The 26,257-nt window shown below is 40.6% G+C and overlaps 2 protein-coding genes across 12 annotated transcripts in view; one reads left to right on the forward strand and one right to left on the reverse strand.

Annotated features, from left to right (window-relative positions):
* The first annotated feature begins 14 nt into the window (after nucleotides 1-14).
* Nucleotides 15-19,735, forward strand: East (enhanced adult sensory threshold). 8 transcript variants are annotated; one of them, XM_077404973.1, is made up of 7 exons: nucleotides 15-669; nucleotides 1,701-6,101; nucleotides 6,559-6,634; nucleotides 7,275-7,537; nucleotides 7,847-8,002; nucleotides 8,101-8,414; nucleotides 8,725-19,735. In XM_077404973.1, the coding sequence occupies exons 2-7, from the start codon at nucleotides 1,725-1,727 to the stop codon at nucleotides 10,463-10,465; spliced, it is 6,927 nt and encodes a 2,308-aa protein (XP_077261099.1). In that variant the 5' UTR covers nucleotides 15-669; nucleotides 1,701-1,724; the 3' UTR covers nucleotides 10,466-19,735. The 8 variants fall into 8 exon arrangements, 3 of the variants coding, with proteins under 3 accessions (XP_077261099.1, XP_077261075.1, XP_077261108.1); XR_013256777.1 differs by lacking the exon at nucleotides 15-669 and having other exon boundaries at nucleotides 1,689-6,101; nucleotides 8,725-14,397; nucleotides 14,438-19,735; XR_013256778.1 differs by lacking the exon at nucleotides 15-669 and having other exon boundaries at nucleotides 1,689-6,101; nucleotides 8,725-14,389; nucleotides 14,438-19,735.
* LOC143896999 (uncharacterized) overlaps nucleotides 19,708-26,257 on the reverse strand; it is a 105,171-nt gene continuing 98,621 nt past the window's right edge. For all 4 annotated transcript variants that reach the window (XM_077405276.1, XM_077405282.1, XM_077405292.1 and 1 more), the window contains one exon: nucleotides 19,708-26,135. In XM_077405276.1, coding sequence (XP_077261402.1) covers nucleotides 25,550-26,135 — 586 coding nt within the window. In that variant the 3' untranslated portion in view covers nucleotides 19,708-25,549. The remainder of the gene's footprint in view (nucleotides 26,136-26,257) is intronic.

The following is a 26,257-nucleotide window of genomic DNA, read 5'->3' on the forward strand; positions in this document are numbered from 1 at the left end:
AGCGTGCCGTGCGCCGTGCCGTTCCCTAACGTTCCGAGTTCCGAGTAGCGGACGTAGCGGTGCGGACGGAGCTCAAGGCTCAAGGCGCAGCGACGCAGCCAGCGGGAATCGGGATAAAGTGAGGTGAGGTGAGGTGAGGTGAGGTGAGAGTGAGGCAAAGTCAAGTGCGGAGTGGTGTGGTGAGGTGAGGCGAAGTGAGAACGCAACGCAGCTAGTGGTTGTCGTTATCGTTACTCTCTCGCTCTCAACACCCGGCGTAGCGACGCTCGCGGCAGTGCGCGTGCTCTTTTTAAGCTTTAAACTCGCATCGATTCAGGAGCCGGCTCGGCGTGGCGCGACCGGGCGGTGAAACCGCTCAGGTGCCAGGTGCGATTCACGCGAGCAAAGCCTTAGAGCATCGCGAATCGCGAGATTCGCGAGCAACGCTTCGCGCACTTGACGGCGCGGCGCGGCGCCTCGTTATCGCGAACGGACTATGCTGCTATGCTCCTGGGAGAAGCCGTGCGCCACGGCCGTCAGGTGGCGGTAGCCGGGACACGGTGCGACTGGGACGGCGCATAGACACTGGACACCCTGCAACGGGACTGTCTTTTCCACGGGGATTGCCGATTGCTGCCCGCGTTCTCTCGCGATCACCACGGACCTACGGCAGGATTTTCGATCCCCAAGGTAAGTTCTAAGCGTCACGAGGGTCGCGAGGGAGCCGACGATCGGCCGTCGCCGCGGGCCTGCCGCGTCCCGTCGCGTGCGTCGCGTCGCGTCGCGTCGCGTCGCGATCTCGAAAGCCCGACTCCCGACTGCCCGAGCCCGAGTCGAGCGCCGACCTTTTGTTTATTCGTGGCGATTTTTTCCCGACGGTTTGTCGCGACGATTTCGTCGCTTTCCCGGAGAGGCCCGAGCCGATTTCTCGGCTCGATAGTTAGCGCGTGACGTGCGCATTCTCGCAAACGCGGAATCGTCGCGATCGGCTGGCCGCGAGCCGAGATATCGCGCGAAATATTTCAGTCGCGGTACCGCGAGCGGCGCGACGGAGCGGCGAGCGAGCGAGCGAGCGAGGCTGAGGCGCTCCGTGCATCCGTGTGCTAACGCAAAGTTTGTCACGTAATTTTTCTGGTCGCCAGGGCCGCATCTATCCACCCCGCTCGCTATCTCTCTCTCTCTCTCTCTCTCTGGCTCTCTTCGCCTCGCGATTCGTGACTTGAGACTCCGTGCTCCGTGCGGCAATTTGTCTTCGCTCCCCGTCGCCCTTTCGCGACGAGAGATGCGCTCTCCCAATGCTCGATGCCTGCCTCTCGCGGCCCCTCGATCCTCGACCGTGCTTCGCCAAATCGTGCGTTTCGCACCGCGCGAAATGGTATCCGAACGCGAACGCGAGCTACGACCTACGACTCCTTGTCGTTGCAAAACGTGGATGTTGACTCGCCATTTTACTTTTACATCCTAGTCCATCTTTTCATGGATATTTACAAATGTCAGATATTTCGGTAGTTTCTTCGCGTACGTACTTATATCTTGTACCGTTCACCGTCGAGTCTTTTGTGCTCCAAGCTTTCTTCTCTCGAGCTCGGAAAGCTTTCTCGCGATCGTTTCTTAATAACGTTCCGACGATCGTGTAACGGTTGCCGTAATACGTTGCGTTGTAATATTTAGACGATGAGTCGAGAGAGACAGCTGTTTAGAAAATATGAATGACGTTACAGGAGCCCAATGTGGGTGGAAGTGAGATGGCATCCAGGGAAAAGAAACCCTTAGCGCCTTCCAAATCGAAACAGAAGGCGAATAACGATCCCGTCTTGCTATCCAATGAGGTCAAGAGTAAGAAAGGCAAGGCATTGCCGAATATAAAGCAGCAGCAGCAGCAGCAGCAGCAGCAGCAGCAGCAGCAGCAACTTGCGCAAGAAATATTTGATACGGTAGCGACAGGTAGTCAACTTCCTGTTAAACTAGAAGCGAGCTTGCCGCGTAGGAATGCCCTTAAAAATCTGAAACGCAAACAGAATCTAAGAGCAGCCAAGGCAAATCTCGTCAAGTCCAAGGTTAGCAGGAAAGTGACCGACAAGGATATACCCAGGATAGCTTACTTACGAGCTCCTTACGCGAAGAAGGGTGCCAAGGGTGCGAAGAAAGTTAGGCAGCCGGAGGAATCGACCGTCAGGGCAGCCGATATCGCTCCGAAATTTTCAGAAAATCAGGCGAACAACGGGGACAACGAAGGCAAGGCAACTACCGAGACACCGAGTAAAAGTGCCAAGAGTAATCTCAGGACCAAAAAGACCAAATCCGACGGTCAAAGTAAGGAAGAGGCCGCCGTTCTAGCTACGTCATCTAGCGCTAAAGTCAGTCCGAAACTTGGCAGAAAAGGAAAAACGACCGAGAGTCCTGATTCTTTGTCCAAGAGTGCCAAAACGGTCAAATTGACAAACTTGAAGAAGAATAGTACCGGTCTCGTTAAAGTTACGGAGGCTGACGGCAAGGGCGCGACGAGTGCAGGGAAAAGTCGGAAGAGCACCGGCAAGGAATTAGATTGCGGTAGTGGTGCGAGAAACAATCTTAGCGTTGAAAAATTTCCAAAAGCGGCTTTGGACAACAAGAATTCTATTGATCTTACTATAGATCGAGTCATTGCCTCGATGTTGAGCGACTCCGAAAGCGTTACGGACAAGACTGAAGGAAAGGTGACGAGGAGTAAGAAAATGTTGGTGGAGGAAAATATTGCTTGCGATATCGAGATGAAGAAAGAGCCTGACGATGACGTTAAAGTTACATCGGACGGAGAGTCTATAGAGACGGATCAAGGATTTCATTTTCAAAACGCCATTCAGTTGAGAAAAAGGTCGAAAGTCGGCTATATCGATCAAATGTCTCAAAGGAGCTTGCGAAATGGAAAGCAGCGTCAATTGTCAGATTTGGGAACGTCCGCGGATAACGATTCGAAAAAGCGGCACAGGCTCAATTCGGATGGGACTGTTGTCACGGATCATCTGTTGGAACATATCTCGGATTGTAATATAAATATCGACTCTTGCTTCTCGGATCCTGGTTGTAATGAATCTCTAAGTATTGTAGCATCGAACAAAGAGGAGGTTTGTTCCAAGGATGGAGCGTCTAATTTTAACGAGGACATTGAGACTGGATCGGGAATAGAGAACAACAATAACGGCGATCGCGCAGACAGGACAGGCGAGACCGGGCCGATTCTGCGTTCCAAAACGAAAGCTAAAACTGTCGAGTGCGAAGCAACGAGAGACGACGATGTTAAAACTGAAGACGCGCGAGTAGCGCCCAGGTTAGGTACCGAAGCGCAAGAAGATTCGAAGAAACTCAATAATTTGGAGCAAGTGAAGAAAGATAATATTTTAGCCAAATTTACAGACAAATCTAAAGGTCGTAGAAGTAGTTTAAACGTAGACGTGAAGAAAACGGTCAATTCTTTTTACGGCGCAGATAAATCGGACGGTAATTCAAAATCGGATATAGATCAAATGATTGAAGACATTAAATTAAATATTGCAAAATCTATTGAAAACAGGATCTTTGGCCCGGAGAAAGGTCTTGGATTAAGTAAAAATTTTGACGTGCCCAAGATCGAAGAAATTGTCGCCCCACTCAGTACGGAGTCTCAAAAGATGGGATTGGAAGACGGTACCGATGAGGATAAGCCCACCGTTACGAGAAATGAAATCACGTCAGATAATACAGAAAATGCAATACCAAGAGTGGCCGATACTGCCAAAGAGATCGAAGAGAAACTAGTCAAGTTTGATATTGGGGAAGCGGAGACACATTCGCGGAACGTCCAAGAGAACGAGGCCTCCGATAACGACATAATTAATGATGTACATAGCACTTGCGAATCTACGTGTAATATAAATAATAATAGCGCTACGCAACAATCTTACAAGAATATGGTTGAACCGGAAGAGAAGAACGTTGGTTGTAGTACAGCCAGCGGCGCCTTAGTCAACGTCAGTGGTAACGAGTCAAAGACATTGGACGAAAATAAAAAGATTACGAGAAAGTCTTTGAGAATCAATGATAAATGTTCGGACAGTGTCAGCAATAACGAGACGAGGAAATCGAATAGAACACCAAATAAAACGGTCCCAAATAAATCGGATAACGTGGAGGATGTTTTAGCGGATATACAAAAGTCTACGAGCGAAGAAACAATTTCAGAGGATCAGCTTTCGGATGACAATGCTGTGGCTTTATCGGTATCCGCATCGATGTCTCCTGAGCAAGCGGAGGAGAGATTGACGGAAGGACCTATACAAACCAGAGAAACAACGGGATCGGAAACTGAAATCTCTTTCAACGTAATGGATAATTCAGAAGAGTCAGAAACATTGGAAAGTATATCTCGTGAAGTAGAAAGATTAGTAGCGGAAGACCAGTCTGCCAAACCATTACCAAATGCTACAAGCGACGCGATACAAAGTAAGGATATTATTTCTGATACCAAGATACCGGATAAGGAGCGGGAAATTCCAAGTACAAGTAATCAGGAAGCATCTGCTTGCTGCGATGACAATTCTACGCCATTAGGACCACCTGTCGATGACGCAACTGAGACACCGTGCAAAAGTTACGTAGGTGGCAAGTCTACTGAAGACACAACTGAAATGTTACGAGAGAGCGATGTGCCTTGTAAGACGGCGCAAAGCGTAAGGCGTTCAAAAGTTAACAATAACTTGCTACATGTACCACGTGCTCTGAACTGTGATTTGAATAGCGTAGATTCTCCGTCTGTACAGTGCACCTCTGATCGACTGAACGATGAAACTACGGAGCTCGAGCACGGTAATAATAGTAAAGAATTAAACAAATCTAGCGTTACGTCAAACATGACTGAGAATATCTCGGAGCAAACGTCAGGACACGATGAAGCTGCTCTAATGGCCGATCAAATCAATAAATCCTCGGACGGTAAAAGTCCTGATGAGCGGAAACTTGTTAACGAGGAAAACAGGAGGGTGTTGAGAACTCGCGATAAGCAGAGGAAAATTGAAAACAGGCAAGCCGCATCTCGCAACCGAGAATACGCCGACAACGCAAAAGTCAAGATGGAGGAAGTTAATGCGATTCAAAAAACGCAGATTTCCGGTCTACAGAACGACACCGATGAGGTAATACAGAGCTCGGTCGATGGTATCGCTAGTGTCGAAAGTTTTCCGAACACGGAAGATGGAAATGACTCATTAAACAGCAACGACGTGGATGTCAACGAACTCGAGCCTCAAGCTCGTAGCCGTCGCTGTAGAGAGGTGAAAAAACGCAAAGAGGACGTGTCGCACGTGCCCGGCAGCTCTAAAACCAAGCGTGTCAAGCGAGATCTGCGAAGATCCGACCAGCAAAACAAAGAAGAGACCCTGCTGGACAACGAGGTTGCTAAAATCAACGAGAACAACAGATCATTCTTAAGCAAGTACGGCAGCGTTGGTGCCAACGCCAGTGCAAGCGCCAGTGCCAGGTCCAGCGCCAGCGCCAGCATCAACGTCAGCGTCAGCGTCAGCGTCGACCGCACGGACAGCTTTCGTGGATTCTTCGAGCAAGGTGGATTGGATAAGGTCGACAAAGATTCTAATTTGCGCAGCAAATCGGAAAACGACATAACGATCGTTGGCGCTAAGACCGGCGGCAAGAGCGAGAAACGACAACTCTCGCGAAACCTATCCGAGAATCATGTGTCGCAACAGACGATTGACAATATAGACAGTATGCTGGAAAACGAACGCAAGACTCTCAAGACACCGGAGCTCGTGCACAAGGATTCCGACGAGACGTCCACATCCAGTGAATCGTTCAACAGCGGCACGCCAAAGATTCTGGAAACGCCTGAAGACAAAGAGAGGAAAGAGTCAATTTTGCGATTATTGGGACTCGAGTCTCTGGAGGAGGCGGCAAAGAGACAAAATCAGCAAAAGACGAAAAAGGAACAGTCGTCATCCACAGGTACTTTGAAGACGATCATCAGAGTATCGCAAAAGGAGAAGGACAAGGACAAGAGAGGATCGCGATCTCCGTTGAAAATGGTTCTCAAGCAGCAGGGACGTGGAGACGGAGAGGGTGATTTACCCGAATTTTACACCATTCAAAAGGAGGTGAGACTCAAAATCGAAATTCTCGCTTGCTCGATAGAAAATTTAACTCATTTGCTTAGCATACGAATTTTTCTCGTCATACTTGTCTTTTTTTTTCTTTTATTCTCTTTTGATTTTTCTTTAGCCATTTTTGTTTCTTTGATTGATCTTTAGAATTCATGACATCGATTGTACTTAATTATTGATTCAGGAGCAAGTCATTTCTAGTGTGCAATCTATATGTCACATTTTTAGAAATTTATCTTTATAATTTCCGTGTACGTGCCAGGACGTGCGCTTCATAATGCGGTCAATGAATTTAGAGACTTTCGCTTCAACGCTGCATGCGTAAAAGACGAGAATTTAAAGGAAAAGTTGAGGATAATACGCGGGTATTGAATATTAAGAGCTAATGAGTTATAATTTGATATATTTTTTATCAATCCAATTATATTTTGTTTCTTTTTTTTTTTTTCAGTTTGGAACCAGTGGTTTGGGAGATAGCAGCTCTGGTGCGAACCGAAAGTTCACTACTAACCACAGACATTCTTGCGGTAATCCTGGTTGCGGGAATAACTAAATTGATAATCTCACTTACTTTTTCCCTAGTTACCTCTTTCCGAAAATTTCACTTTTTTTTTTTATTTTAAGCTGATGATCAATTAGGCTAGTGCAGTTTAACGAGTGATGATTCACATTTCCATTTCGGATATTTTAGAGATTAATCGATAATAAAAATCGTTAACTTCTAGTCACGTTCTCCTGACTTTTTTTTCTTTCATTATCTTTAAAGTTACTTGCTATATGCTTAAGGCAATTAAAAGAATGCAATATGCGTTACACAAGATATCTTATATATTTACATGGTATATGGTTTAACTGAAATGCGACCATATTTCGTTCTCTCTCTACGATCTGATATGGAATATTGTGCAACACTTGTTTTACAGACCACTAGTTCCAAAAACTTTATACTCACTCCACTGATATTTTTTATAACAATGCATGTGCCAATTTTTCACGCTGTTTGCTTTTTGAATTAAAAGTTACCAGCTAACTTTTAACTTTTGCGTCTTTACTAATATCTCCGTGTTCACATTAAATTGTTCGTTAAATTAGAAGAAAAGTTTTACGTCGAGATGCGACATTCGACAAAACATTATATTATCTAACTCGTCAATTTTACTATCGTAGATGACGATAATGAGGAAACTACGCCCAAGGATCGTCAGTCGCTTGTTATTCCAGAGAAATCGTCATCTTTTTCTATACATCCTGGGCGCGTGTGCGCCGACGTATGTTGCTACTGCTTTGGAAAGTTTGGTTCTTTGGACACGCCAATGCATCTAGCCCAAATAAAATCTGATGAGAGGCGCAAAAAGATTTTGAACATAGAGAGACATCTTACAAAAGATTCATGTCTGTGTGACGCGTGCTATCGTCATGTTGATAGAAAGGTTTGGTCATTTTCGATGATAATGATGATGGTATCTGTAATTTACGGATCGTTATTTATTTATATGTATATATGGAGGGGTTAAAGCCATAGTGGTGTAAGTCAATTTTTTTGACCACTTTTTTCTTTTTTTTTCAACATCTGCATGTGTAGACTGCATTTATGAACTTAACTCGATAGGTTAAAAAAAGTGACTTACACCACTATGGCTTTAACCCCTCCATATACACTTTGTACCACAAAATAATTAGATGTATAATTAATTCCGATATTTCTGACTGAAAACTTACCTAAAATCTTGCTTCTTTAGGCGAACACTAGCCCGACAAACATGCAGCAAAAGCCGCAGAAACAACATAGACAATTGATGATGGCAAAGTGCTCAGCTCGCGAATGTCGTGATCCTGCGCGGCATCATGCTAAACGCCGTTGGTTGCTCAAGATAAGACCTGGCCTTCAGAATCAGGTTAATATTTGTAACTCGATTGCTTACGTATCTAGGGATGTTGGTGTGGCGGTAAATGACGTGTCGTTTGTGCATGCACACGAGAAATATTGTTGCAGGTCGACATAGACTGGGATTCAAGTCAACACACCACGATGTCATTCTGCGTTAATCATTACGAGAAGGTTGGACGCTTCTTGACGTGCGCGCTCTGCAAGCGCCGACTCACTCGACAACACACTTACCCGCTGACTAACGCAGAAATCGACGACTTGAATCACCTGCTCGACCCGCAAGGAATTCCCGTTTTACTAGCAGTCGGCACATTCGTGTGCAAACTATGTCGTTACTTCGCACAGCTGCAACTCAAGTACAGGGAGGTCGACAATATGAGTGTGAATCACAGGAGCTTTTGCAAGAGTTATCGAAAGCGGTGAGTATACAGGCTAAGCGTTTATGATCTCTAAGTTAATCTCCACTTATGTGGCGAATATAAAGATTAACCCTACATCACTCGCGTGTAGTGTAAGATACATCTCGGCCCTCAAAAATCTATCAAATTTACAAAGTAAAATCTTTTTATCGTTTGAACGCAGCAAATTGTTTCAAAAAAGTAAGGAAAAACTTTTGAATAATTTTAATAAAAAATAAAATAAAAAAAAACCACGCGATTAATGTGGGGTTAAATAAACTTGACCGAGAAGAAACGGAAAGAACTAATGATGATGCCTTTCGTCATACAGGATTCTGCATAATCTCGGAATTGACGTGATTGATGACGAAGACGACGATTCATCCCAACAGGTGAATCAAGCGAGTCAGATCAAGGACCGGAAGAGCAAGAAGAGCATCAAGAATTTACAGTCCAAAAGTGTAAACTCCAAGTCTCCGGAACGCACGAGCGGTACGTCGGAGAAGTCGACACCGGAACCGAACAAGAATGAGAGTACGACGGAATGCAGCTCCGAAATGGGTAACGAGAGTCGCGCTCCCAGGTCGGTCAACGATGAAAATGTCAGTATGGGTGCTCAATATCTCGAGGGCACCATGGAAAACCTGAAAAAGCGCAAGATGCTCGATATGCATGCATATCCGCCGGGCACGTCGATCTCCTCTTTGTGCGACGGTGTGGTGGCGAATGGGATGACACTCGGGATGGACGAGGTTACCTTGACACGATTGCCAAAGAGATCGAGGCTCAGTAGTAACAATAACAATAATAACAGCAATGACATAACGCCTGTGGTGCAGAGACTCGGTGCAAATCCCTCCATAAGCGTACGTACGCTTTTCCCGGGCGAGGAGGAGATGAATCTTCACGTAAACATTGAGTTTCAGAATGTGCGCGAAGTCACGCCGCAAGGATGGGAGAAGTGTGCGACGATGATCCAGTATGATCGCGAGACCAAGCATCTTTGGCAACAGTTACAGCGACCGTACGGCAATCAAAGCTCCTTTCTGCGGCACTTGATCCTTCTGGAAAAGTATTACAGAGCCGGCGATCTGATATTGGCGCCAAACGCCTCGCGGAATGCAATCAACTACTCTACATCGGTGCAAAACAGACTGATATCATACGAAGGTCCGGAGAAAATGGATGAACCTATAATGGAACCGATTGCGACGGAGTACAGTAATCCGCGCCGTTTGAGCGGCGGCTACGTGTTGGAGAAAGATAGACTGTCCGTGCCCGGCACGAGTTTGATATCCAGATTGTCGACTAACGGCAGCGGCAATGCGTCGTCATCGCATTCGGCGAAAGTGAACTCGCCGCGGATGCTCAAACTCAACTCGGGGGTGTCAATTATAAAAAAATCGCCTCCAAGTTTGCAACGATTGAGTCTGCCGTCTACTAGCGGCAGCGGTAATAATGTCAGTGGCAATGGCAACGGCAACGGCAACGGCAGTAGCAGTGGTAATAACAGTGGTAGTGGCAGTGGCAGTGGCAGTGGCGGTACTGCCGTGACGACAAACGGTGGTGGCGGTGTAAAGCGGAGAGACGGCCAGGTTTTATCCTCCGTTTACGGCAGCGGCGGCAAGGTGTTTCAATTGAGCGAGTCGGACATGAAGCGAATGCAAACGTACAAACGGCAGAAATTAAATGACAGACCTATTGCCGGCACGAACAACGGGTCGCCAACTAGCGGAAGCATCAGATCGCAATATCAGAAGACGCAGATTGCTGTTTCCGGCCACAACCAGCAGTTTCAGAGGCACTTGCTAATGCAGCAAGAGATGTTGAGTCGTCAAAGCCGTGGTGACTTTGAACCACTGATATGCGACATTACGCGTACTGCTACTTGCGCGAATGAAAACAGTTCGACAACCGGTCAAAATATCCTTCACAACCTCAATTTGCCCAAGTCGATCCAGGTGACAACCAAGCCGACGTCGTCGACGAACACGCCGATTCCGATTTTGCCGAAAATCCCGAAATCTTTGACGGTAATACCGCAAACCGTCACGAGATCTGTTGAAAAGTGAGAATGAGAGATGTAAGTAGACGTTGTGTACGGAGCAATTTCTTTTTTTTTTTCTTCGTTTCTTTTTCTCTTAAAGGAGAAAACGCAGTGCGGTGAGGATAAAAGATCGATGGAAGATTGTACAAGGTTTTACTTGTACGCTTTTTTACGCGTTGATATCGATCAAATCTCGAAATTGCCGCCAAAACGAAGCAAGATGATAATGACGATTATGGTCAGTGCTCTGAGAGCAATTTCTGCCTTATGTGAGCGCATCGCGATATGCACTTACCGAGCCTGAACGCTCAAAAACACACATTGATTTTACCTTATGATTAAGACGAGACAAACTATAGCGATTTATATATACTTGTTGCATCGATCGTGATCATAAACTTGTAAATAGATTAGTAGGATAATTCGAGCAAATTGAGACACTCTTTGATTCTAACGATATTATACATATATTAACAACCAAAGTTTCGCTATAAAATGCATTAACGAAAAACGTGTTTAACAATGCTGTTTCCACGGAAAGTGCCTAAAATGACAGGAGGTAGGCGGGAAACCGTTATTTATTACGTAATTATGCATATGAGATTCGGATTCTCTCAATGCGGTACATACCGTAGGTACCTCGTACGTACCTCGCGAGTCTCTAGTGAATATTGGTACAATCTGTAGAGTGAGCTTTCATGAAGAAAGATCGATGATGGCCGAAGCTTACAGTGACAATACGAGCGGAATAAATTCACAAAGTTTACGGACTTCAGAATGTCCTGTATTACAGAAGGTGTAGGGCACCGTAATCAACAAGGGGAGCTTTTCGACTAGACGGAACAAGTCGACGCAAACGTCGTTTTATCTTTCTTTTCTTTGGCAATGAGTAACAAAGACAAAACGACACTTGCGTCGACTTGTGTCGCTTGCCGAAAAGCTCCCAAGATAATTCCCTAAGCAGAAGCCTCTCGTTGGACCGCCAACTGTCGCTTGTAACTATTTTCAGATACAATCAAATAGACGCGCATGTGTTTCCGTATTGAAAATGTCTTCTCAAAGATTAATCGATTGAAAAGAAAAAAAAAATAGATCTTTACGCAATCAGAAAATTTTATATCTTTACTCGATCTTTTCTCACGAGAGATCACTTTCTTACCACCGGCTAATACCATCGATTTGTCATATGTTCTACACACACGTAGAAAGAATTCATTATTTTAACAGCATTGCGTCGATTTTAATTCAAACATGTACAGCTTACGTCTTTTCCTTTTTTCTTTATATTTAGTTAATTAGAAGCGTAATAAGAAATGTATGTATTAGGTAGATGAATAGACTCCTTTACGATTTATCACGCGAAAGGATTTAAATTGTAAAGATCATTTTACTCAACTTGCTTACTTCTTGATTTTTTCTTGCTCGACATATCGAACATACCTATTTTTTTGAAAAGGGAGATGGGTGGTAGGGAGAAAAAGAGTGCAAGGAAAATATATATCGAATCTTGTCCGGTTGAATGATTGTTATCGGTAGTTCGTTCCTCTTATCGCGTCTAAAGAGAGAATTGGACATGGTTGCGCGGCAATCGTATACCAGCGATATTGTGCTTGCACACTGTGCAAGTCACTATATTTTATCTACGTAAAAATCTTTTTGGGCGTTTGCGAGAACGACTCGAACAAATGTACATTATATGATAATGGCCTGCTCGACCTTTAGGAGCGTAATGACAAGATCGTAAATAATTAAATAACAGTTAATTTAGGGAGGGGGAGGGAGAGAGAGAGAGAGAGAGGGGGGTTTAATTCAAAGTGTTAAGCTGTTAAGGGAGTCGAATACATGCAAAGTGAGTATAGATTTAACATTCTTATTGAGCTTATTTATTACGTTACTATCATTAATGCGCATTGTACATATAGACCGATAGTACATTATTTTAATTTTTAATCGATCCATAATGAAAAAACGATTATGATAGAGTTGAAGCATCCAACTCATTTGTAGAGTTTGATTGCGGACGATCGGACGGTAAGAATAATCGACGATCGAGATGTTGCGCGTGAGACTGCGAGGATTTTCTTATTTCCTGTGTTTCTTCTTGCGTACATCTATTATTCGATATTTGACATTCAACGCGCATTATCATCACGCCACGCCACGCCACGCCACGCCACGCCACTTGACTCCACTCCACTCCGTTCCACTCCATCCCACTCCATCCCATCTTCCTGCTACACACATGCGAGATTCTCTTCGCACTGTTCATATCAAACTCGGTAGAAACCTTTTCATTCGCATTATGCAAAAAATAGCGAGAAAAACCATCGGTAATAACGTGTTAAATAGTTATGTCTTTTGTATTATAAGAAATATTTATTATAATTACTAGTACAAATTATTAGTACTCCAATCATTATTGTCTGTCATTGTTGCAATTGTTCTATTGTTTTATTCATATATTTGTTTATCTAAATAGAAATATCAAAAAGTTTCAATACGCTTGCCAAATTTGATGATGTGTTTTTCTATTTGCGCTTGGATCACAGATGAGAATTTATTTATATGTTTGTTTACATTTTCAAAATCCCCAAGGGATTTTTCAGATCATGCACACGCATTGTGTCATTAATCAAACGTACGTAATTATATACAGGGTGTCCTATTTTAAAGTTTACAGTGCTGTATTTCGAGAATCGAAGATTTTATTGAAAAATGTTTCATACAAAAGTTGTATGGTTTAGAGGGGGACACATGATTCCGATGTGAGTCGTATCGTATATAGATGTCGTTTTCTAGAAATTTCAAAGGCGACTAATTTCTTTAATGAAACTTGATTTTTTCTTTGAGATAAAAGTTGTAGATCTTGTCGAAACGTTTTCAAAACACTATAATAAAGCTGTTTTTAATAAAGAATTTTCTGAGATATTTTAATATATGAAATATCGTAAAGTATTCACTTTTCAATGACTTTACCTTAATACTTTTATTTATAGAATAATAAGAAGAATAATGATATTATTTTTTCGGATAATAATATCTAATAATTTTTATATTTGCAATTTTGCAAAATTAAATGTGTATAAAATCCAATCGGAATTTTTGAAATGATTTTTTTTTCAACAATCGATTCTTTTCATTATTCTACGTATGAAAGTAATGAAAGTAAAGTCATTAAAACATGACAACATGAATGACATGAAAATACTCTTCGCGACATATTTCATATTCTATATTAATAAATATTATAACAAAATTTAAAATATCTCAGGAAATCATTAACGAAAGTGAACTTTATAATAGTGTTTTGAAAACGTCTCGACAAAATCTACAACTTTTATCTCAAGAAAGAAACCAACCATTACTTAAGAAATTAGTCGCCTTTAAAATTTCTTGAAAACTCGCATCGAATTCATGTGTCCCCCTCCAAACCATACAACTTTTGTCTGAAACATTTTTCAATAAAATCATCGGTTCCCGAGATATAACATTGTAAACTTTAAAATAGGGGACCCCTTGTACAATAATTATAATAATCATTGCTATTATGGATTATCTTACTGTTCAACTACTTGCAAGTTTAGTTATAATACGAGACAACCAATTTATTCTAACATTATTCTAACTAATCTAACTATTGGCAATCAAGATTTATTATCTTATATGATACTTGTACGAGTGTTTCTGATAATGTTAAATGTTATTTTTGAATATACTTGTACTATTTTACAACTCTATGATGTCACTGTTTGTTAATCGAATCGGTAATGATACGTCCAACGTTATATATATTACATTATCATAAAAATCGTAAAAACAATTCTGTGCGAGAGAATCTTGTATCTGCTGAGAAAACAATTCCTTCTGCTCCAATGTACAGATATTCTTTTATAAATTGAAGAACTGTGTGTGTGTGTGTGTGTGTGTGTGTGTGTGTGTGTGTGTGTGTGTGTGTGTGTGTGTGTGTGTGTGTGTGTGTGTGTGTGTGTGTGTGTAGATATACTCTAGGCAAGTATAAATACGCGAAACAAAGTATCCATTTTACCGCAAAAATATTCAATATGCGTAATCAACGCGTATACACACATACTTGGCGTGCACTCGTGGATTCACACTCATGTGTAAAACACAAACACATTTAATAAATGCACGCGTAAATGCGTGCGAATGTACTAATAAAAACACAGGTATATTATATATGTATATTAATTTTATATATATATATATATATATATATATATATATATATGACACTACGTTATAAATAAAGAATTCTTTATAAATATGGTACATATATATATATATATATATATATATATATATATATATATATATATAATAGCAGACATAATACACTATAATATAAAGAAAAATACGTGTGACGATACCTACGTTATTCTATTTTACTAAGGATATTTTTGATATACCTATACATATATGAATATATGTATATCGAACTAAAGAAAAAAAAAGGCAAATCACTAGCAATATAGTGATGATGAATATAAATATTGTTATATTGTGCAGAGATGTTTCCGAAATCGCAAATAGTCGTGATGGAGTGTGTCGCAAAAAGAAATAAAAAGAAAATACATATACACACACATCAATATACGTATATATAATGTACAAACGACACACATATATGGATATGGAAATGGAATAATTGATATCGAATCACCTATACGTGTCTATTTCAATTTTTTTTCATCATTCTTATAATTGATGAGCTTTCAATGGTTAAGCTTGCAATTTGTTATTAGTGAGAAAATCATCAATGGATCGCAGTGATTTTTTCTTGCGTTCAACAATTCTTATTTTCTCTTTTTATTTTATATAGATCCGCTCTTTGATTATTGAAATTGTTTTTCAGTCTGTTTGATATCTGGATAAACTCAAACCGATAAAATATCACATGTTAATATTTAAGATTTATTATTGCCATAAATAATCCCGATTTAGATTACGATTAGGAGATTTAGATTACCATAGGCAGTACGTGTAAGTTTGTATTTATTTTTAATGCAGAAAAAACGGACCTCGTGTGTAGCGTTAATTTCTAATTTTTTGATATACATAATTTTTCTTTCAAAATACGCAGCGCATTACCTTATAATGTCTTGCAAAATATTGGCGAAATATTAATGCGAGCACGTACGCGATCCTTAACAATTTTTATCAAGTTTCACGAAAGTGAGCGGAACATAAAGAGAAATAATTATTGTTGAGAAAAGTTTACAATTGTGTGTTATATTAAATCAGGTTTTGAGAAGTATGACAAAACTTTCCTATACTTAATTGCACGTATACTTTTTTGTAAAATTTTTTATCGTTCATCGATTCATCTAGCAAGAATAAATTTTTGTTGAAAGCGTGCCATCGAGGGAGAATTACATTATCGGTCATCGTTGTGACGATGATTTTAAATTGCAATAATTCTAAACAGTTATTTACTTGGAATGCTCAATAATTCATCGATATGAATTTACTCTCGCCATTTGCACGCGCATTTCATTATTTCATTATACTCACGGCACACTCCACACGGTGCGTCGCGGCGCGGCGCGACGAAGGAGAAAGAATTTGCAGATCGCGAACGAACAAGAACTGAGTTTAAGTTTTAAGAGTTCTATTTTTCTGGCGGCAGAAAGCGTAATTATTGTAAAAGCATGTAAAATGGACGATTTTGACTCTTGGCTGCCCTGACTGATTGCCCTGGCATCGGTCTAGTGATAATCATTGATTGATGAAGTGATGAACAATTTATTATCAAACTTGTAACATCCACATTAAGAGATGAGATGTGAAAATTACTCGCGGGACTTGTCGATAACAAATTTTCCTATCGTAATTTTGTTAAATCCGATAGGCAACGACCATTGTTAAATCTTTGGTTGATTTAGGAATGGAAAAAGTAGTTTTCAGACCCTGAACTTTCTGATCTGAAGAGAGAAGTCTTTCGGTTGCGCGTGAATGACAATTAAATCAATTTCTTTTCTCTCTATTTATAGGCAAAGTGATAGTACTAATTGCTAGTCTGTCTGTTCGATCTCGATTGCTCAAGTATCCATGCAATTGATCCAGATTTCACGTGATCCACACCCCCGATCGGCATCGTGTCGCCCAAGAGTCAACGAACGTCCCGAGAATGTCTAAGGTTGATCTTACCCTTGCGAGGAAAAGTTGTAAAAATAATGCGAATGGATGAAGGTGATGCTATATTTCGCGTTGTCTCGATTGTTCATTGCGAGATACGTGATTGCATAGGGCATAGACCACGAGTCATATCAGGATTAAACGGAAGATATGTTTTAAAGGTGAAAAGAGAAGCTGCTCGTTAACGAACGATGAGTGAGATGAGCAATTGTGTGTGTGTGTGAGCGAGCGTGCGTGAGCGCATGCGTGCGTGTGTGTACATACAATGCAAATTTTTGTAGGAATAGAGGCACGTGTAAAATTATTTTATAATGACATATTATTTGTAACATTGTTAATTATATTCTGGTTAGTTTTTTCTGCGAAGGAAATTATTTGCAATATTGCAAAAATACAACGAGTTTGCTCAAATGTGACTGACGCGTTAAAAAATTGATCCCGATCGCGACATTCGCGATCGCGCATCGCGCTCACGATAGCAACAGCTTCATCCACTCGTCGATCGATTATTTCACTTTTTTGGTGACGAGGTACGTTGGCCGTAAACGATTGGATGTGAAAGCTAGCCGATTCACGCCTAGATGGACACAACTTTTCGGCGACACGTTTTTGGCATACGCAGAGAAAGAGAAATGAGGAAGGGGGGGGAGATATTCTTATTCTTTACGCACGTTTCTTATAGTCCGAATGGAATTTAGAATTGCTCCGCTTTCGCGCTTTCATCCTTTCGTGCTTTCGTGCTTTCGTCACGAAAAAAGTGAAAGAGTAAAAATATCGCGGCCTTGATAACGAGAGCGGATCTCGAGGAAAACTGCGAGTGCAAAAGCGAATGTGATGGAAGACGGAGAGGACGTCGCGTCACGCAAAATGTTTCGGTGTTGTTTGCGTGTGCGTGCATGACCGAGAATATTTTTCAGAAAGGTGATATTTTATTAGTGCGTAAAGATATAAAACACAAGAGAGATAAATCGCCGCGCGCGCAGTCGAGAAAAAGAAAGAAAGAAAGAAAAAGCAATACGAACGCGCACTTACAATTAAATTTTTTAGGCAGGTGTCAGGTCTCTCGAGGCCGATGACATTTTATTACACGTTTTTAGACGTCGGAGACATGCCGAGGGAGGGACGACGCACGCGCGCGGCTCGCGTCCCTCTTGTCTCTCTTGACGACCGAAGCGAATTGACGAATCGCGAAAACGCACTCCCTCATGTCTCTTCGCGTGCCTCTCTTTCCGATACTTGGTTCTCTACTCTCGGTCGACCGAGCTCGATTGAGTTAGGCGGAAAATAAGAAAATTAATTTGAGCCAAGTCGTTCGAGATCGGGTCGAAAGCAACGATTCGATTCATTCATCGATCCTTTTTAGAAACTTAGAAGCGAGGATTAATTTTAGTTAGCTGAGACTCTCGATTTAATGTTTATTTTTTTTCAACCTCTTGAAGTTGAAGAAACAAAGTTCAACCAACGTTTAACCCTTTATTCTTAATCTTTCATCGAGTACCTGGCACACGTAGGCTTACCCTCGCATGTTTTTCTCTCACGCTCTTTCATAAATATTAGGAAATATTCAAAGGGTATCGAACATAGACCACTGGTCTCTCACAATCAGTCTAGACTTCAGATGACTTGTTTCGACATCCAACAAGTGGGACAACAATGGATGGGACAACAATTATGGAGCGCAGCGATCCATAATAGGGGACTTGTAGATTTATGTTTGCGTTAGGTATCTCGATGAATGAATTATAAGATGTATGGCGTGCGAAATATATATATATATATATATATATATTGTAGAATGTAGACTAATAGCGATTTTGGATTCAACTGGACGTAATCGCGTGACGCGTCAACTCGATCGTTTATCCGGTTTATCGAGTCGAAGATTAAAGCAAACGCGCGGTGTTTGTCACGATGTCGCGCGGGGGAATCGCCCGCGATAGATGTGAATGAAACGCACAACACTTGTAACGCAGAACGGGGTTTGATAGTGTTTTTGCGCGACCACGATGTGCCTCGTTTCGATCGTTCGCTCTTTGCGCGCGACCGAAGCCTTCTTTTTAAATAATAGGATTCTTCAAAAGATTAGGAACTATCATTCTTCGACGTAAGGATGTATACGAGCACATTTGTATGCAATGGCAATTTTCATCGGGCTCGGGCTCGGATCGATTCGATTCGATTGCTAAAGTATAAGTTAATGGTAATTAAGATCTATCTATCATTGTTACGATAGGGCGACTTTTGACTAGTAGCACGATTAAGATCTATCGTCGTATTTTTATATAAGAAGAAGATTATTTTAGATAATGAGAATTATCGCGATATTTTCGTATGTACTTGCGTCTCATCCCGGCGATTGATTTTATATATACGTTCTTTTAATCGTTTCTACCTAGTTCTTTGAAGTTGCAATTGGAATTCTTGTAGTTGTTGTTACGAGTGTGATAAGTGCGAATTATAGATTCGTAAATGTATCATTGTCGCGCGAGCGATCTAAATCACATTGCCGGCCGTCGCAGTCGACGACATCCGATATTTCGGTATCGGGCCTTAACGAGAGTCATCGTCAACTGTCCCCCGTTCGATTAAATAAAGACGATCTCGAACGACACAAGAATGCCAAGTGATAAAGTACTGGCAAGCGAACGAGAGCGATTTCCGCTTCTTAAGAGAAATCTTTTTTATTCTAATTTTATTCGCGGTAACGTCGATCGAGAGAAGAAAAGCGGAAAGAGTTCGGTGGGACCTATAAGTAGGATCGTGAGAGGCGCACCGAATGTTGAGATAATAAAACAGAACGAAGGGGAGGAACCAGGGGACTTTGTCTGTGTGTCCGAGCTCTCATCTTGACGCGCGTCCATGCTCACACACGCGCACACACACACACGCACACACACGCACACGCTCACACACACAACACATACACATAACACACATAACACAGGCGCGGTGTTACTATTACGTTATTTAAATTAACACGCACGTTAACGCTAGTATGATAATCTTTTGTTTATTTAGTTTTTAAGCGTAATAGTTATTATACCATTAATTCTTCATCCTTTATGTATGTGTGTATGTATGCATGTATATATATGTATGTATGTATATATATATATATATATATATATATATATATATATATATATATATATATATGCACACACATATATACTGTGTGTGAGCGCGCGCGCGCGCGCGGGTGTGTGTATATTCGCAAATCTCAATAAAAAAATAATAAAAAGAACAAGAAAGCCATCAAAAAGTGTGGAGCCTCCCATTTCATTACCACTGCCATTGCGATTTACATATATAATGTACATGATGATAATTATATAACGATAAATAAACAATGTATAATATAATATAATATAATCTTGTCATTGTTTCTCATCTTGATCATTGTTGCTTGCGAACGAGGAGACCGGAGGAGACCGAGGAAAACGAGGAGGAAATCGAACAGACAGCGGTTGTTGCTTTTACAATTGTTGTTTATTTGCAATTTGTTCATATAGTTGGTAACTGATTTCGGATATAACTGACACTAGAAACCTAAACAACGTATGAAACTTTATACATGTCTAATTATCTTAGTAGTGCTAAGGCGACTATTTACAAGTAAACGCCGTGAGCCGTGTTTTTAGCGACGAGGTGTCGGGAGAGCTATACACATGGATTCTTACCCGTTACCTATATGCACATTGTACACATTTTTTCCAGAAACGTGGCCCAGGCGTTTGAAGGAAGTTTGGATCTGTCTGTGCGTTTGCGTTCAGACTTTGCCACGGAATTGTCTCTACCCACATAGTGCTTCCTCTGCTTTTTCCAAGATATTTCCTTCTTTTCAGTTATGATATTTGAAAAATATCGAATTGTCGAAAATAATATCGTTAATAACAGGGATGGCTGGACTGTACGGCAAAATTCGTTTCGGTTTCGTAATGCGGGCAGTATCCTATATATAATCGATATGTATACATCTCTAAAAAAAATATATATATATATATGTATATATATATATATATATATATATATATATAAACATATACGTAGGAATCTTTTACTCTCGAAAAAAATCTAGATTTTATTTCTAGATAGCGACTGCGACTTTCGCGCTAGAAACACTTGATACACGTCAGATGCTTCTCGTGATAAAAGTAAAGATTCTTCGAACTTGACAAGATGCTTGCGATTCGATGGCAGAAGCGACATGTATATGGGAGACAAATCATTCCGAAACATTATCCAATTCCTTTTAGCACTTTTGTGAAGGATAAATAAGTTAGAGAAAAAGAGGATTGTATGCTTGCCGACGCGATGGACCATCAACGAACGATGGTTGCGCGCGTACGTAGCCAATCGGTAACCGTAATAAATCGGTAGGTCTTTCTTCGTGCGCTACTTGAAAAAGTTGAAAAGATAATACAATCGGTTGCGGCTTGTGTCGCGGGCGTGGAAGAATGTCGCACAGGGTGCCGCGACATCGCGTTCATCGGTTTGAGTATATCGTTTCGTGATATTGAACAATTTCGTAACGTAAACGTATAACGAAAGTTAGTATTCGTATGTATGCGGCACGAGCAGAGCAATTGAACATTGAAACACGGTATTATAGTTTCTGAGTTTCGTAGAAATCGCCGATAAAAATTATCGTGAAAAAAAAAAAAAACAAATTGGCAAATACACCAGAAATGAAGACATTGCACTATGCAAAATCCGTCAAGAGCTCCTCGTGAAAGATTCGTAAAGATACTTTGTTGCTCGACATGATGATTCAGCTATCTTCAATGTATGGTACGTATAATCGGAAACGTTAATGTCGTCCAGTGCGTCTGCATTCTCAAAGAGACTTTATGATGTATGATTCAACTATTCCTTCCGTTATTTTGCGTAATGAAGCAGTTAAGTATATTATCACAGCTCCCAGTAAAAAAAAAAAAAAGACGTTTCTTGAATGTCAAGGCGCATTAGACGGCATTAATGCTTCGTACAGTTCGTACATATACACAAATAATATAAACGCTTTCTTAATATAAAGCTAAATCAAAGTTCAATTTTGGAAAAAAAAAAACGTTAAGAGTAAAAAATATTAACAATAATTAAATTTAAGATGCTTCATCTAGCACTGGTCGATAATAAAATAACAAAATATATATTCTTGTGCGATAAATACAAAATTTTTCTCTAGTAAAATCGCGATAGTCACTTCTCGATGAGCTTCCGCGTTGATCGCCACTATTCTCCTTCTCCTTCACCAGACCCCATCACACTAAACGCAACGTTTTAACTAAAGAGAAGAAAGAACCTCCATGATAAAAATGACGATCAAATGTACGGCCATTGAAAATCAAATTTATAACGTGCCTGTTACAATATACGCTAAACTAAAACACTCGAAGGACATAAAATTCGACGTTATCGTTTGCGGAAAGTAGGAAATTGGAATTTTCCTCCCATGTCTGAATTTTGTCACTGATTTTATAATAGATTAGCGGATATCAAATTCTGTGATTTCTCCATTTCGTTCAACTTTAACTCCAATAATAATATATGTATGTATGTAAGTATACAAGATGATTCTCCGTAGGAGAGAGAGAGAGAGGAGGGAGAGGAAGGGAGGAAGAGGAAAGGAGGGAGAGAGAGAGAGGGAGGGAAGAAAGCATCAGTAGGGAGTACAGCTATTGCTTATTAAGGTGTCTACTCCTCGAATATAAAGAAATATCATTAACAAAAATGATACAATAACGTATATACAACAACAGCTGAGGCTCGTTGTGGTGTTACGCGATAGCGTGTTGTCTTTCGTCGCTTACAAGACGATCTTCGGAGAATTGCTCTGGAATAAATTGCACCGCACGTAGAACCACCGTTTAAAAACAGTCATTCACATTTGAGAGAGTGCCGAAATTTATATTGATAACAATACTAAATTTCAAATTTTTCCACAGAGAAAACTGCATTGCAAAGATGCAAGTTTTCTACATATAATAGTTAATCGGAGAGAAGTCGCTGTAGAGCAATATTCTCGAACGCAACGCGGAGAAAAAAATCGCATGGAAAGCTTAATGCCATTTTTTTTATGTACGTCAGAAATTATGCACGTTCATGTCTCGTCTTTGAATAACAACAATTCAAAATAGCGGCAAAAGACAGTCGTAGCAACATACATTTGCGAAAAAAAAAAAAAAAAAAAAAAACACCGAAAAGAGATGTTTTAAGGTATTTCTTTCATGACACCAAAGTCTTAAGAATTAACTGATTTTTTGGTACGAAAAAATTAAAATGCATATCTTTACGCCAAAAAAAATTAAACCACATTACCGAACATATAAAGAAAAATTATGACTTTAAAAATTCGATATTTTATATGTGACGTTATCGAAAAAGTCTATTTTCCACATTTCAATGTAATAATTTGTTTATCACACACAAATATGTTAAGATATTAAATATTAACTGCGCTACACACACATATTCGCTAAACTCTACACTTTCGATAGTGCCGATAAAAATACTGAGTCACCGAATATTTAAACAAAATATTTATGTTAAAAGTTGACTTGAAATGTGGTTTATAGATGAATATTTTAATGGCGACTTTCAAGGAATTATTTGCCAACGCTGCAAGCTGTGCGCTCATGTCACACTTCAGTTCATCACGTACGGTTTATTATCAACTTTTATTTTCACAACGTGTCCCTTATTTTTGCCCACATTACTCCTCACTTTATGTTTCTTATCACTCATTACTATTATATAAAATCTCTCTTTGATAAAAAGAAAATTTCACAATATTCTTTGATTAATGAACGTGACACTTACATACATTGACACTTTTGTTATCAACTTCACATTTTACACGCGGCGCCCTGAAAAGCGCAGCGTTGCCATATTGTTCTGACAGTAAAATTTACCAAAAAATGAAAAATTTCTAAATACACATAAAATTTCCACTTTTTTCTTATAATTAAACATAATAATCAATTATAATTTGATTTGATATAAGTTTAATGCAATATACAAGAGTTTGCTGAGGCCCTGCTTAAGCGCCTACAAAATACGCTCCTCCGTGAAAGGAATACCTTAATCTTCAATGTTACATCCGATGTCCGAGTCCGAAACGTTTGCCAAGTTTCAAATTATATTGGCGCTAAGCTGCTTTCCACGCGCGTTCATAGTTCTACCTCGGTGTGCTATCTCTCTCGATGTAATTCATCCTATATCCTTAACATGTTATTAAAAATCTATCTGTGTATGTACAAACAATGTGTGTATATACGCGCGCGCTTTGCGAGTGTCGAGCCGAAGATTGCATCGGTACCGAAAAAGTTTGTGTCGGTGGAGAATAGTATGCAGACGCGTATGTCTCCAAGATGCTTCGGCACTGCGAAGTGCTTCGTGATTCAGGCCGCGGGCAAGATCGGGCGGATGATGCGGAGGACAAGGAGCCAGCAAGAACATCGGCACGTGACTCATGATTGCGTGTACAAGTTCGCTTGCCATTCGCGGCGTCGACAGTGGTAAATTCAGAAAAATCATATATATTATAACTACATATTTTCAACTAAATTTATAACGATTTACAAAAAAAGTAAAAAAAAAAAAAAAAATTTAAGATAGATATTTATAAAATAAAATAGAAAGTAGAGAGAGAGAGAGAGAGAGAGAAATTATTCCATGAAAAAAAAAAAAAAAAACAATTGCTAGTAAAGGAAGATATACTCTTATGTTATAAAAGAAAAGAATTAAAATGATTGTATATACCGAGTTGGCTAAAATCCATCGTTTATCAACCATCAACTTTAAATAGATTTGATATTGTCGCATAAGTAGATCAAGCGCGGCATCTAAAGAGCAAAGCCAGCAATTATGCCTGCCAACGTAAAGTCGCGTTACAAAATCAGTTACAAATTCTCGATTTTGCGATATTAGCATATTAGTATAAAAAGACAAATGTTTACAAGAATACAAATACAAGAATTTACAAAAATAATTTGTAAACTACTGATACTTTCTTTATAATTTATTTTTATTGACAAGCTTTTAATCGCTGGTCTCACCTTTATATAATATTGAAAATTGAAAAGGTACACATGATTCTCTCTCTCTCTCTCTCTCTCTCTCTCTCTCTCTCTCTCTCTCTCTCTCTCTCTCTATGTATGTAAATCGTTAACTAAGAAAAAATGTTCTTACTAAGATTATTGCTGAACAAAAATTTAAGAATGACGTTCACTGTATTATTGAATATCTCGCGTGGATACGCGTTGAATATTGAGTCAGTGCCGTAAGTAGATTATTACCAGCATGAGTCAGACTTGCAGACGATACATGATATGACCGAAATATCGTATATATACATATAATGGTGTTCTACCATATATTTACCACAAAAAAAATCCACGTAGTAACTAAAATATACAAATTTGAATCTTTAAAGTAAAAAATGAAGCTGAAACTTTCAATTGCAATTCCAACGTTGAATTCAGGATGTTAATAACAAATCGACTGCATTTTTAAATCTCATGAGCATTAAGACGGCAGATATGTTATTTTCGTCCCATTTTGAAATGTAACTTTTTGTCGTCAAAATGTAACGTTTTGTAGTTCAACCGTTTAAAGTAAAAATTGGATATCTCTAAATTCTTTTTGCAAGTTGTTTTAAAACTTATGTCGCGAGTCTAATGTTAATATATAAATAGCACGCTATCCAAGATAGAAAATTTTGCCCATCTGTTTGCCCACGGTAAGAAATGTTTCATAGTACTTTACGCATCGGCATCGTTCGACGCACGCGGTTTTCATCTACGGACGCATGTGGATAAGCTACGAGGATAAGGCGAACGATGGGTTCACACGCTCGACTCCTCGTCAAGGCGATTCTGTGTGCCGCAAAGTCGGCATCACCGTCGCCATTGGCGTTCCGTAACACCGTTGGCTCGAGACACGATATCGCCGTCTAGGTTTCCAGGCCCGGCACCAGACTGTGGAAGGTCTGTATGTCATGGAAGGCGCGGCCGCAACTCTGGTTGTTGTTGCGCTCGAACTTGGTGAGATCAAAATGCTCGTCCAAGGATTGCAGCTCGGCCAGTCGTTCCTCCAGCGTCTTTGCCGAGTCGGCGAATCTGGAAAAGTCGCAAAGCCGATCGGGATCGACGTCGGTCACTTCCATCATATCGGTTCCCGATCTCGAGAGTTGCACGCTCGCGTCGTCGAGGTCTCCGACGACGGGGAAGAGCATGGAATGGCAGCTCGTGCTATCGACGCCGTTGCCGTTAGTCATTGCGGAGGTGCTCGTGCTGATGATCGTGCCGTTCGACCGCACGTCAGCCACGCCACTGCTCAGGCGGTCCTCCGGGAAGTCCAGATGGTGATTGCCGTTGTGATGCGACGCTGGTTCTGGCTGAATCTCATCGATGTGCGAGAGCAAACGTGGCGTCGGCGGCAAGATGTAGAAGTCACTGAATACGTCGTCCTGCAAGTCCAAGTCATCGTGTCTATGCCGCTTGGAATTGAGTCCGTCGTTTCTCGAATCGTCGGCCAACCTACGTTTCATCACAAAATAATGTCGACATGAGAATTACTTTGCAATGGAATCTAAAATATGGCACAAATAACTATGCCAAGAGTTTTCTTAAGCAAAGATAAGAAGAAGAGAGAGAAAGAG

Source organism: Temnothorax americanus, unplaced genomic scaffold (assembly GCF_048541705.1).
Source record: "Temnothorax americanus isolate GAGA-0224 unplaced genomic scaffold, ASM4854170v1 Scaffold1, whole genome shotgun sequence".
In the NCBI taxonomy this organism is placed as follows: domain Eukaryota; kingdom Metazoa; phylum Arthropoda; class Insecta; order Hymenoptera; family Formicidae; genus Temnothorax; species Temnothorax americanus.